This window comes from Anser brachyrhynchus (assembly GCF_964034855.1).
Source record: "Anser brachyrhynchus genome assembly, chromosome: 3".
Lineage (NCBI taxonomy): Eukaryota > Metazoa > Chordata > Aves > Anseriformes > Anatidae > Anser > Anser brachyrhynchus.
In genome coordinates this window covers 123,732,104-123,746,398 of record NC_137696.1, presented here as the reverse complement: position 1 = coordinate 123,746,398, position 14,295 = coordinate 123,732,104, and the positions used below count along the sequence as shown (strand labels likewise).

The 14,295-nt window shown below is 43.2% G+C and overlaps 1 protein-coding gene across 4 annotated transcripts in view; it reads left to right on the top strand.

The window, feature by feature from the left end:
- MSRA (methionine sulfoxide reductase A) overlaps window positions 1-14,295 on the top strand; it is a 275,643-nt gene that overhangs the window by 197,891 nt on the left and 63,457 nt on the right. The window contains exon 7 of one of the 4 annotated variants that reach the window (XM_080587436.1): window positions 3,393-3,449. The exons of the other annotated variants lie outside the window; for them this stretch is intronic. Coding sequence (XP_080443562.1) covers window positions 3,393-3,449 — 57 coding nt within the window. The remainder of the gene's footprint in view (window positions 1-3,392; window positions 3,450-14,295) is intronic. 4 annotated transcript variants of the gene reach the window in all.

The window sequence follows — 14,295 nt, the reverse complement described above, 5'->3', positions numbered from 1 at the left end:
GTTGCTTTAGGTCAGGCATTAATTTAGCATCGCGAGAAAATCACAGCTTTCATTAGAGAGCGGAGCACGGGCGACTCGAGCACCTGCGCGAAGGAGATGAAAGCACATTTCTTTGTACCGCCGTGCTTGCGGATGCGCCTTGAGAGAGCAAAAAATAAAAAAAAAAAAATAAAAAATTGCAGCTTTGCACTTCAAAAATGACTCACTCCCTCTGGTGGGAACATTTAATTCTGAGCGTGTGATGCTGCTGTCCCTCCTCCTCCTCCTCCTCTTGCATCCACCCCCCTCGCCACGTCGCATTCATCTTGCTTCGCGTGACATCTGCTCCGTGTGCTGCAGAGCAGCGCTCCGGTTTCTATGGTAGCTGCTGTAGCCAGAGGACCCGTGGACCGGGTGGGGAGAGGAGGAAGAAAAAGCCCCAAATGTCCGGGTTTGGGTGCCCGGTGGCCATTTCCCCCGGTCAGCCACCTGGGGTGCGTTTGGAGGGGGTGCCCCAAGGGCAGGGGGCTCCCCTGGATGGCTGCTGCTGGGGTATCAGGGGCCAAGGGCATTTGCTTTCTCCTCCAGCGCCGTGGCTGAAGGACAATAGTCAAGTGGAGGGTGTGAAGAACGGCAGATTGCGGGTTTGGTTGAACTTCGCTCCCTGCTTCCTTTTGTCTTGCCGAGGTCTCCAATTTGGCAGCAAACGGTCCTCGGCTTCTGCCTTTCAGATGGTGAAAATGCAGATGCCAGACCTAAGATATTGTAATTAAGTGTCTATTTATAACATAATTTGTCATTAGAATTACCATGTCATTTTATGAACAAGAGGGGATAATGCCAGTTCACAATCTACACCTGTAGCTCTTTTTTATTTTATTTTATTTTATTTTATTTTATTTTATTTTATTTTATTTTATTTTATTTTATTTTATTTTATTTTATTTTATTTTATTTTATTTTATTTTATTTTATTTTATTTTCAGCACAGTTCTTCTTTGATTTGTTCTAGCTCTGAATTCATTAATAGGCCTGAATTAACATCCTGCTATATCGTCTGCAGCTTCTTCGCCCCTCTCTCCGCCCCAGGTATAAGCACCGGGGCCGTGGGCGGGCTCACTTCAGCTACAGTGAGTCGAATAAAGTAAACCCCACTCCTTCTTTTTTTAATTATTTGTGTAATGGAATCAGAATATGGGCTTTGTTCCTCAGACGGAAAACCCGTGAGGATTTTCAGTCGGGTTGCAGCATCATGGCTCACGTGCCACCACTTAACACAGGGCATCACTGCTCTTAAACCTCCAAAGTTTGGGATCAACGTTACTGTGTTACAAAAGATTACGAAGATATATTTATCTTTCACAAAGATCCCTTTGCTTGGATCCATTGTAAAGATATATTTATTTTAGAACAGTTCGTGCATAGGAGACTAAGCCTGCACGAGCCGGGATTGTCTAGTAAAATTAACATGAACTTGGAAAACGTGAGAGGAAAGGTTGTCAGAGATTAATATCACTCCTGGTTCCCGTATCTGGCATAATAAAGGGCATCCATCAAGCTCCAGTGCGGTGTGTGAGCTGGGCTCCCAGCGTGGGCTGGGGTTGGGCTTTGACGTGCCTTCAGCGAGGCAGCCACCAGCTTGGTGGAGCGAAGCTGGTGTTGGATGTACTTTAGAGAACTGTGAATAGTCTTTTTATAGCAGAGTAAAAGTCCCCTTCATGTCCCTGCTTCTTTCATTCCTTTTCTTTGAAAAATCTTTTCTTATTTTTTTTTTCTTCCGTTTTCTTTAATGTTTGGAATTTCAGGAAGATAAGGGCAAGCGTTTTGTCTTGTGTGAACAACATTTTGCATCTTCAGGCACGCCTGCTGCACTTTATATGGCTGTATTATCCAGCTGGGTTGGTACCTTGCATCTTTTCCATTTCCTTGGTTATTCCCATTCAATCCTGTATAATCTTTCCCTGAGTCTCTATCAGCGTGCCTAATCTCAGCTCCCCCTCAGTCTGTTTTCAGTAGCTGTCAATGGCACGATACGTTCCCTACAACTCAGTTGTTGCCCGTTGTGTGGGCGTCTAGGGTGCTGTTCTGAAATAAAATAACATATTTTATGGCAAAAAAAAAAAAAAAGGAGATGGAAATTTGCATCAAAAGAAGAGGAAAACCTTTCGCCACGCTCCGTAGGATCTCTGGTTGTCTGCCCCATTTTAAAATGCTGCTTGGACACCTGACCCACCCGTACACTTCTGTTTCCATCTATTGTGAGTGGAGCCTCTTCCAGTGGAAATCCCATCCTAGTCTTCCATCTTTAAGGACATTTCAATTCTATTTATTATCAATTAGTCCTCCTCATAAACAACTTATTTTTTTTTTTCTTCGTGTCTAAGAGCAGACATCAGTGGTAAGCTTCATATCTTCTTGTCCTGACCAAGTGTGTGAAATCCCTTGAGTTGTCCAGAGGTCACATCGGGCAGCTAAATCCCACACTGGCCTTCTAAAGGCAGCTGTGGAAAAGAAGGTTGGATCTCTCTAGGAGGTGGTAGAGCTCATGTTCTCAACTTCCAGTTGCTATTTTGGCTACCACTTCAATATATATAGTTCTTACTATTGCTACTAAAAAAAAGGCATACTGAAAGGCTCTTTTTTATCAATGCTGCAGTCCTTGACAACTTGGCTGTAGGTGAAATGTAGTTAGATTTATATTTTTGTACATTTCTTTTGTACCAGTTTGTTGTTTTCTTGTCTCGGGATCGGTCAGTTTATGCCTTGTGTGTCTATGTATTGATCAATGTTTAAAGATAATATTGTAAATGGGATTAGCATGTAACAATGATATATTAATTGGTGTAATTCATCATTCTGCGGAAGCCTTCATTAATTTAATTTGTTTAATTAAAATAACCATTAAAATGCTGGTGCTGGATTTACTGGCACAAAACCACCGCTGGCTCCCTTTTTGTTAATGGGACGTAATATTACACAAGGTCTCAACAACTTCAACATTTTGCTAATTGAGTCAGCAGTTCAATTTGAAATTAGTGTTGCTGGGAAGGAAAAACAAATCAAATATAGAACCTAGTTAGCATTTAAAACTTAAAGCAGGGGGTTCCCTTATTTTCTTTTTACTGAATGTGAGCAGGAGGTCAGGTTGTTCTGTGAACATAAAAAATGTCATCACCCGACCTGCTGTATGTATGACAATGCGTCATGTTTATTCTGACAGAAAGAAGCAAACAAAACCCAATGAAAAGGTAATGAGGTAGAGCACCGAGGGGCTGGGAAATGTTACCCTCCGAAGGCTCTGAAGTGTTTATTAATGCTGATGGTTCAATATGAAAATACAAACTGCAATAAAATGTCATTGTATTTTTTTTCCATTTCAACTTGTACTTTTGGAATTTGCCCACGATTGAAAGGACAAAAATGAAATAATTCCATATGCCAGCATAAAAGCGCTGAATACACTGATGCTGGTAAGTAGGTCTTATTTCCATTGTGGTTTTGAAACGCTGTGCACAAGGTGGAGAAAGTCTGGTTTTATCCCTTTGGTGCAGCTGCCTTTATTGTCAACACTATAGCACTAACCTTGCAGGCTTTGCTTCTGCGTGACTGCTCTGGTTTTGCTTTTTCCTGCAATCTTCCCTCTTCAGTCTGAGCTTGTTCTGCCTCAGAGTGAAACACCCAAAGCCTTTTTTCTGTACATAAATACAGCAAGTGCCTTTGCTTGGGGTCCTGAGCCTCCCTGAATGACCTCGGCCAGTTCGTAAAACTTGAACAAAAGTTCTGATGGCTTGGTAATCCTGTGGTGGATGCTGGTTATCTAAATTTGGTTATCTAAACCTAGCACCTGGTGCAGGATGAGATGCTTCAGGGTATCTGGGACTTTTGTATGGGGCTGCTAGATAAACCAAGGGACCTGCAGGAGTCCGACACCCTTCGAATCATCACCCGGAGAGCAAAAGAGAGTGTCTGTGTTAGGCAACTGAATCCGAGCTTTGGTTACTGGTAGACATCTCTCTTGTGGGTTTGTCCAGAACAGGACCACAGAGTGAGCTACAATTAACCTGTTTGCTTGGGCTCTTTTATTCTGTATTTCAGGTGCGTGCCAACGCTGTGCTGGTAGTGACACGCTGACCATGGCCATGGCCCGGGTCCAAGCACTGCCCTATGACTGTGCACACTCTTCAGGTGTTAGCGTGGTCCTGGCACGCTTTCAGCCCTGCCCCACTCTGACTCTCCAAAGCAATGCCCATGACAGATCTGAAGGTGAAGGGCTGTTCTCAAGAGGCAGTTTCAGCGTGGCCAGAGCGTTGGGAGTAGGGGAGTCTGGTTGCTTGGATGTGAGCCCAGCTGCACTGCTTGGCCTGAGGACTGCATAATGAATAATGAATGATTCAGCACACTTTATTTTCCAGTATGAATGAAGCCATTCCACATCAAGAATTGCTTCTGTGAATGAGAAAGGCTTCTACTGTTGCCTTTGATCACAGTGAATTCAAGGAATACTCTTCTTTGCAGTCGTTTTAAATACTGCACTTAGGTGGATGCTGTTCTGCTTGTTGAGGAAACGGATGGAAATATTTAAAAAAAAAAAACTGTGCCATAGCCTTCTCTGGTGGTTGGAGATTTTCAGATGCTCCAGGCACTGAGAAGAACCTGGGAGCACTACTGGCTGACACTGCGAGGCACCAGGAGGGTGCAGGGTGGTGTGCCTGGGACTTACAGGCCATGCTATTTTCTATAACACTAATGCACAAAGCACTAGTTCAGACCCCTCTGCAGGATGGTGTATGACTCTGATTACTCATCTTTATGGCATATTAATTGGTACAGGTGTAGAAAAGTCTTACCGGGGTGGTTGGGGAACATGGAAGTATTGTATGAGAGAAAGCTGGAAGAGCATGATTTGTTATCTAGCAAACAAGCAGAGTCAAAAAAGATTTGTTTTTCTAGAAATAAATCTGTGGAGTAAATTTCAGGAGAGCAAGAAAGTTATTTAAGGTAAAGAACAATGTTAGCACAAATCCAAGTGGGTATAAATTGGCCATCTTTACATTTAGGCTGGAAATTAGATGTTTTCTAATCATTAGAGTAAGTGGGTACTGAAACAGCTGCCGAAACAGAATAGAGGAGTAAGAAATTCAAGTGTTTATGCAACAGTGCTTGCAAAGTTCATGAAAGGATGTATGTGAGTTTCCAATGGCAGGAAGCCGAACTTGGTAACACAGGAGAAGGTCTTTCAGACCTGTGGCCATGTAAGTGCAAAGTGCTACAATTTTATAAGCTAATGTAACCTCATTTTTTCCTTGTTTTGAAAGAGCTGGGACTGCATTAAGCCATTATTCTCCATCCCGTGCCTTGTCTTTATGAATTTATAGATTAATTGGGAGAACCATTACTTTGTTCATCAATATTCAATTTTCTGGACCATATAGTACACTTGTTTTGTGTGTCCTACTATTTACAGCAGTTTGTGTAATGTTGCGAGCTGCAAAGCCTGGTGTAATGAAAAGACTTGATGTACAGCAAAAAATAAGCAAGTCCTATGGCCAGAGAGTACTCTAATGATGGCTGGAAAGCTAGGTTTCCCAGGACCGTGTGCTGACAGTCAGTCAAATTTCAAATGAGTGGTTGTCACACTCCTCATAAAATACTTAACATTGTCTAAAGTTACCCGTGCAAAACTCTTAGTCTGGGCGCCAAACTCCCATCATCTTAATGACAACCATACACAGAGAAAGCTTAACGTATCTCTTTCTAATCACAATGTAATATGGCTTTTGCTCTTTGCTAAACATAACTGACAAATCTATCACTGTTGCATATACATACATATATATAATTATTTCTTACATGTTTACCGTTCCCATGTGTCAGTTCATAAAAGTGGGTCTGATAAAAGATGAGGTAGAGACCCCTAAAGCTGAGAGGGACTTCTCATGCATGTAAGTTCATTTAGATCTTGGGTAATTGATATGTGAACTTGGCCAATAAAAAAGAAGTTAATGAGTGTGAAAATGCTCTTCCAAATTAAGCTTGCTCACATAAACCTAAAGTCCTGGCTTTAACGTTTAGGTGTTTTGGTTGTCAGGCAGAAGTGATGTTTTGTCCTGATGAGCCAACTTGTTCACCAGCACACAATACAGAATTTAGAATTTATTTGCACCAGTTGCTTTTACATTGAATACAGATCTCACATAAGTAAAATACTGAAGTAGACGTGTTCACAGATATTTAACGTGTGGAACAAAAAGGGCTACATGCATGGAATCAACTGTGCAAGCACTCTGTGACTGGACATAATCGGTATTTTAGGTCTTTAGAACAGATCCTCATTGCCACTTTCAGGCCTCCTTTTGCTAGATCTCAACACTTGAAATAAGAACTAGATATTGCTGATCCATGGTGTTTTCTGCAGGACCAGAGGTTTCCTGTGAGTAACCATATTTAATTCAGATGATCAGTGCGTACGAAAACACTACTGAATACTGCAGAGTGTCGCTGATGTGGAGAACTGATTTGCAGTGTGGCTTGATTTTTTTAAAAACTGCTAGGTTAATTATTGCTTTGATTATGGAACTAGAATTGCCATCTGTCACAAGCACTGTGGGATGACCAAGCTTATTTTGGCTTAGTGTTTTCCTACATATAATGTTTATTATTCCCAAAATAATATAATGTGGGACAGATACTATCATCCTGGGGCAATTTGTCATGTGATGGCTTTACTCATATCATCATATTGTACTGTGATACAATTACATTTCCATGTGACACTGTTAGGCTGTGAGCTACACGATATTGCATGGTACACAACTTAGAGTTGTGACACAGCTATGGAAAAGTGCATCTGACTGACATATCTCATCCGTTCGATTAAGGTCACGTCCACCTAACGAGTGTCTAGCGCTTAGCCAGTAGCTTTCCTGAAAGTCGAGAGCACTTGGGCAAATAAGATGTTACCTTCGGATTAGAGTATCTTCATTTTGTCAAGGATCCTTCTCAGATCTGTCACAAACTGCCCCCCTTCTCCCCTGCACTGGGAAGCTGTAGGATCAAGTCTTCTGGCGCTGACTGCTGTTGCTGTATTACAAGGAAAAAGGCACAAACACATCCAGTTTTGTTTGAAGCTCTGCAGATAAAAGTGAATATTTAACTATCACCTTGAACTCAAAATACTTCCAGGTGAGAAAACACAAATCTGTGGAAATACCACTAAATAAACAGGCAGATGTATTATCCCCTAGCTCAAGCTTCTTAGTGGAGCTTCAGCTCTGATTCTGGGAAAACACACTGCTGTAACCAGCCTCATCGTGAGGGCTGCAGCTTGCAGGCAAAGTTTCAAGCTCTGTGCCATATAAAGTTGGGGAAAAACTCACATTCTGGGCCAAAGCTAGATTAAAGGATCATTTTACACACTGGCAAGTTAATATAGTGACACCACCAAAGCCTCTTGCAAGTATTTCCCCTGAAAAAAATGGGTAGAGGAAAACTGTGGAATGTGTCACTTTTCCTATTAGTTGCTAAAAAGATACCTCCATGTCTTCACATGCTATTCCGCCCTGTCACTTACTCTCTGCTTCTTCAGGCTTTTCCTTGCATTCTTTGATCTGGGAACAATAAAGGATATTTGAACCCAAGATGTGTGCGAGGAATAAGTTCAGAATTAGTGGATTATTTCAAATGTTTCGTATTAAGCTAATCACCCAGAAAGGAGAGGGCCAGGGTGTTACCTCCTTTTTCACTTTATTGAAATGATTCTGATGGAAATTCGTATGACCATTTCTAATCACATGAAAAAGAAGAAAAGAAAAGAAGAAAAATTAATTGCCAGCAGCCTGGCTTTCATGATGAGCTGTACTGACAAAATGCAATGTCTGTCTATAGGCAGTGAATACAGTGCGTGTGATTTCAGACTCCAGGAGATGAGAATGTAAAATCTGTAGCAGATCTCTTGTCACCACCTCTCCTGGCCGACCAGAAAAAAACTCCCTTGCTTTTTTGTTTTTTTCCACAATTTTGCTGTGGAACCTGAGTTACTGAGTTTTTCAATTAAGTTCCCATCAAAGCCACAAACAGGAAAATCAATACAGTTCATCTAACATTTCTAAAGTTGCTCGAGTACTGCTTGAAAGGAACACGTTAGCAATGTTTTTCCCCGTCTTGTTTTGTTAATAATTCTTTAAAAAACTGATATTTTTAGTGTCTTACCTCCAAAGCACGAAACAAACTCAGAAGCTTGTTTTCCTCTCCTTCAGACACTGAACATGACTTCGTAGAAGCCTCTTGTTTATTACTGTGGGTGGGCGGTTTTGTGCCAGCCATATTGCCAGTAAAACTGAATTCTCCCTTGGGCAGCAGTGCTAGGACATGTCACACGTCCTCGAGCACGTGGCTCCGCTCTGAAGGACACCCTGCAGCCATGCCTGAGGCAGCGCTTGCAAGAGCCGGCGGAGGGCAGAGCTCTTTTTGAGGCTGAGCCTCAAAGGATGCGCCAGAGATGCTTGAGGAGATTGGTAATTTTGGAAGAGATGGCAGGATTGGGCCCCTGAAGCATTTCAGACGATTTTGCTGACAGTCTTTGCGAGTGGGTGCAAAAGCAGCGGCAAATTGTGAACCTAGCTGCCGTGTCAGCATCATTTTAATTAAATACATATTGCTTTAGTTAGCTCTATGGATAGCATCAGTGGTATTATTTCTTTAAATGAAGGGCTGGCATGAAAATGGAGTGCATTTAAGTGTAGAGAGCAAAGGACGGTATTAGAGCAGGAGAAAACATCTAAATGAAATGCAGAGAAAAGAATTGAGTCTCAGAGATATTACTGCTTATGGCAAACTTGGTTGAAGTGTGCATTCACCCATTATCTTAACTCCTCATGTGCACACAAATCGCATTCCCTGCTAATTCGGAGCTTGCATACTGTTAGCACAGTCACCGGGGTGTTTGGGCAGCATTATTAAAACAGCATTAGTATGCAGCAAGGTGCTCCTCGCCCTGCTAAATCACTTTGTAAAGTGGGCCTACAAGCTCTACCTCTCTTTGTTATGACAGCATTACTCCTCGCGCTTCTGATGCAAGACTAATAAGACTTAAAAGTAGAGAGCTAAATTAGGTAGTCAGGAAATGAACGCAGGGTTAGAGACTGAACTGGGCTGATAGAGAAGAGCGGGCTGGTGGGAAAGGCAGGGGAAGAGTGAACACAGAGAGGGGGAGACCCAGGGGAGCAGGGCTGTGTGCACAGGACACGAGAGTCCTGAGCAGGAAGGGAATTGAAGCTTCTTCAGTACCATTAACATATAATAATAATAATTTATGTATATATATGTATTTGCAAGACAAGATGATCCAGTGAAATGATGCATGTGAAAAGGGAGAGGGTGAGGAATAAGGAGGACAAAATACACAAAGGAATTAGAGAGAGAAATGGCTGGGAAATGAGAATATTCCTGCTCGAAGGAAAGAACATTCAAGTCATTTTTCTTTCCTAAAGACTTTTAGTTCAAGAATGCTTTTAACCAAACAGAACGCCGTATTCCTGGTCCTATATGGTATTTTTTAACACTTGCCAAATGGTGTCTGCTAGCTTGTAACAGATGTAAAAGATTATTTCCCAAATCTGCAAGAATTGTCACTTTACACTTGCAAAGTGAAGACGTCTTGACTGGAAATACAGGAAGAATGAATTATGCATGGAAAGTGCTTCATGCCTATTTTTAATGGTGCATAGGCATAGTCTGAAATTTTATTTGTTTCCTTGGCGTACGCTTCAGAGGAGTGTGAGTAAGGAAAGAATGAGAAGGTGAGCAAGGGAATCTGTTGGAAAACATGAGCCGAGATTTCCTGATTACAGAGATGCCAGTCCGGCCCTGCAGAGCAATGCTGCTCTGGGAGGATCTAAAATTAGTCTGTACAAAGCGTCAGTAACTTCATGGTACCTTTGTCGCCATCACTAATCAAATGGCATTGCAGCTGCAGGGCAATGGCAGCATTAACAGTAGGCTCCCTAAATCCAGGCTGGTTATAAGGTTTATTTATTCATCAGCCCAGCAGAAGCAATCCTGACTGGAGCAGGATTCCCCTTGCAGCGTGGAAGAGGAACGCACGCTTCTTCCCATTGTTTTCAAAGTCACAATTTGGGACATCAGGTGAAAGAAGTTACAACCTCCCCACTGTGCTGGCTTGTCGCGGGTGATAGATGGCCTGCTCTCCCCGTCAAAGGTCTTGCACATCCATTGTTTACATCTGGTTGTAAAGGACAGGGAGACTGAACAGCTTGCACATCAGAAAGTTTGTGTTGGGGGGTAGATTAATGAGATGAAGGCGTGCTTGCTACAGCCATTTGGATCCTTAGAGGAGTCTGAATGAAATATTTCCAAACGGAGGACGTGTTCAGGTGGTAGCTTGAGTACATCATAATGTGGATAAGCAGGAATGATAACAGAGGTAAAGTTGTAACTCATTTTTCATTCTAGATTGAATTTTGACTCCCTCAGTTAAGCAAAACAGATTTCTTTCCAACATCCGACATGAGAAATGGGCCCACGTGAACCTAATGAGGTCCAACAAGTCCAAGTGCAAGGTGCTGCAGCTGGGTCAGGGCAACCCCAGACATGAGCACAGACTGGGAGAAGAACTCATAGAGGCCCCAAGGACAAGCAGAGGCTGGAGCCCCTCTGCTCTGGAGCCAGGCTGAGGGAGCTGGGGGTGTTGGGCCTGGGGAGGAGAAGGCTCCGGGGAGACCTCCCAGCGGCCTGCCCGGGCCTGAGGGGCTGCAGGAGGGCTGGGGAGGGACTCTGTGTCAGGGGTAGGGACAGGACAAGGGGGGGGCTTTAAATTCAGAGTGAGGAGCTTTAGATCAGACATTAGGAAGAAATCCTTCCCTCAGAGGCCCTGGCGCAGGCTGCCCCGAGGAGCTGTGGGTGCCCCATCCCTGGCAGTGCCCAAGGCCAGGCTGGATGGGGCTGGGGGCAGCCTGGGCTGGGAGCAGGGGTCGTGCCCTTGGCAGGGGCTTCAAACTCGATGATCTTTAAGTTCTCTGCCAGCCCAAACTGTCCTGTGATCTCTATTATACTTTGTAGACTACACAGGGTACGTTAGAAAGCAATTTTTTTTAGAAAACATCAAGGTAATCAAGCTTTTTATACTTGCGTTTGTTTCATGTTAAATTAAAAAAGAAAAAAAGCTTTGATTTTTTTTTGGGTGTGAAAGAACAGAGATACCCTGTGAGAGGGAGGATGTGTGCATACTGCTCATTTTGTGATGGCTGTGAGATTGGTCCCCTGGGACGGGGTTGGTTTTACCGTGCTAATGATCCAGGTGAGGTGGGATCTCCTGCTGCATTGCCCCGACACCCCGACACTGCGTTATCTTAGAGGTGATCCCTACCTTGAGAAGCTGTCATGGCAAACGGTGATTATTTCAGTTCTGACCTAATGAACGTGGACGCTGTAGTGGAGAGTTGTAGGAAAGAAGAAAGTTGTCTCAGGCAGTGTAAAGAGCAGGAAGCAAAGAAAATCCCTGGGGTAGGGATTTCTTCCCAGCATCTAGCGGTGAATGTGACCTAGGTGGGCGCAGTCTGTGTTTCTCTCAGCTAATTCTTCCCGTCTATGGTTTAAGAGGCTGCTAATTCTTCCCTTCTGTGGTTTAGGAGACCACAATGGCCTCTCAGTACGCTCTCATTTTCCTTTATCTATCTATCTTTTTTATTGGCTTGGCCATTGAGAAAATCCTGCTTGACAGTGATCTTTGTATGTGGTGGTGTTGTGTTGGTACTTTGCTGTTTAATAACTGATAACTTTATTACAACTGCATAATGGAGATGGTCATAGTTGAGAAAATTCGTAATAGAGTAGTTTAAGAGGTAAATAGGCCCTCAAGAATACAATCCCCATGCTCTGTGGGAATACAGCTACAGAGCCAGCAGTGCACACATGATGCATGTTTGTGTTCTACTTCTGTAAGAAACAAGTCATTACAGAGTAATGCTCCCTCCTGGCACTGCCTCTGCCTTTCAGAGGGGAAGGGAAATGTGCTCTGCCTCCAGTAGATTGGTTTGGCAGGTGCCTACTGCTGGCAGGACTTTGGCAGCTGTCAGACCCAGATGCCCAGCTCTGACTAATTTATCAGTGGCATCTGGGAGTCAGGTCTTATGTGACCTGGCTTTGCCAGCTTGCTTCTTGAAGAATGTGGTGTAAAGTTATGGTTAGTACGCTGCTTTCTGCTCTGTTGTTGTTTTTTTAACCTGATTTATTCATGGCAGTCTTGGAACTGTGGGTAGAGTATCCATCACTACAGTGGAAGAGTAACAGCAAAAACTCTACATCGTGAGCAACACCCAACTATACTGAATATATACATCAATCAATATGCAATGCCTCCAGCAAGTTTCCAGATGACTATACAATTTCTTTAAGAATTGTGTCTTATCATCTTTTGCTGCATATCACACTTGAGACTGTAAAATCACCAAAAGTTGTAAGGAAGTCACATTCCAGGCTGAAATTACAGTAAAGTTTTGGCATGCTCAACAGTTTTTGAGTGAACAGTGAAATCAAGATTCCTTTAAAGGCTGGGAATGTGGTTCCTGACATGTGTGGTGATATCGTGACTTTGTGTCCCTTAATTCCAAAGGAAGCATTAATCCATTTGGGGGTTGTAGACTGGGGGACCTGGTTTTCATGTGCCTCTTGGCTTCTTGGGGAAAAACCTTTCATATATCATGGTACTGTAATGTTTGTTTTATGTGTTTTGTATTCTCACGCAGTTACATCTTGTGCACTACATGTGTAAATCACGGTGACCCCATGCGGACCGATCATTAGCTGGTAGAAATAATCACAGCTCTGGTGGTTTCCAAGCATTCACTTTGTTTTCTGCTAGCTGAGAATATGACCCGCATCCTTTCAAACCTGCTGTGGTAACGAAGTCGGTGCCCAAGCCCGTTTTCAGCAAACCCAGGAGGTTTTTTGCAAATGGCTTAATGGTGCCTGAGGAGGCCCCAGATCTTATAGTTTTCTTTATGTGCTGCTTGCAGTTTTAGGGTTTGGGAATATGTTAACTTAGCTCTGATGAGAAGGGGGAATGGCTCCGCAGCGCTGCTCTTCATCTGTGGCAGTACATTTGTTGGGTAGGCTGTGTTCTTTTAATGCTTTCCTCAAATGCCATTTTGTAACAGTAAAATGCTCACTAAAAATACTAAAATATTTTTAGTTGTCGAGTACAAATCAGATTGAGCTGCACATTTCCCTCGTGAGTAAAAGTGATGAGTTTGTGTTCATTAACTCGGGGCCATCTGGTGCAGACATGCTGCAGTCTGTGAATCAAACATGCATCAAACTCCAGGGATCAGAACAACCGCCAGACCCAATGTTTGGGGGGCCTGGGGGTGGAGGGAGGAGGAAGAGGGCAGTCAACTATAGATTTTGCTCCTTTTAAAAATCATCTCTGCTCTACAACAGGTTTCAGGGTTTAATGTAACGGTATTGTAAAACTGCTCCAGGCTCATCAGTGACCATTCAAGTAGCCTTCAGGGTGCTCGCCTGCCGTTGAAGTAATTGTACCTGTTGTCCCTACTATTTTGTGTACAAAATGACTAACTAAATCGTACTGTGTTTCTCTGAGATTTTAAATAATGCATCTTGACAGCGCAGCTACACAGATGCATGAAAGAAATAAACCCAAACAGCCTTTCTCAGTTTTTCTGGGTTTACACTGATGCAAGTCAGTGGCGTTTTCACTTACATGGCATAACTGGATCAGATTTTGTTGCGTTTCACAGAAAACTTTCGAGAAAGGAGTTGTAATTAGAGGCCCTGATTCCATCTGAAATCCTCTCTGATTACCAGCCTGGCAGGCTTCATACGCTTCTCACCCAAATGTCTCCAGACTTTATTCCTACCTCTCTGTATATGTTTTTTCTAGGCTCTCTACCTTCAGCCCTTCCAGGCACACGTCTCTCATGGGTTGCAGAGGCAGCTGGGTGGTCCCACAGGGTGGGAAGAGCCAGTTTTAGGTCTGCACATGTTCTGAGGTGATCCAGAGTCACCCGGCTCCAACTGTGAACCTGTGTCGCCTTGTGAGTTCATCATCACACGACTCCTCCTCCTCCCATCTGCATTGCATTGTTTTCATCATTTTTCACCTCTTAACCCTCGTGTAAGCTTGAGAATAACATAGAGTGGGGGCTGTGGGAAGCATGGCAACACCTGTTATTTTTCTGAAAATATACGTATGACTTGATTTCCCTTATTTGCCTTTTTACTGGGACCTGCAAAGAGTGAAGGGGTGAATTTCCCCCGTAGAAATGATGCATAAGGAGT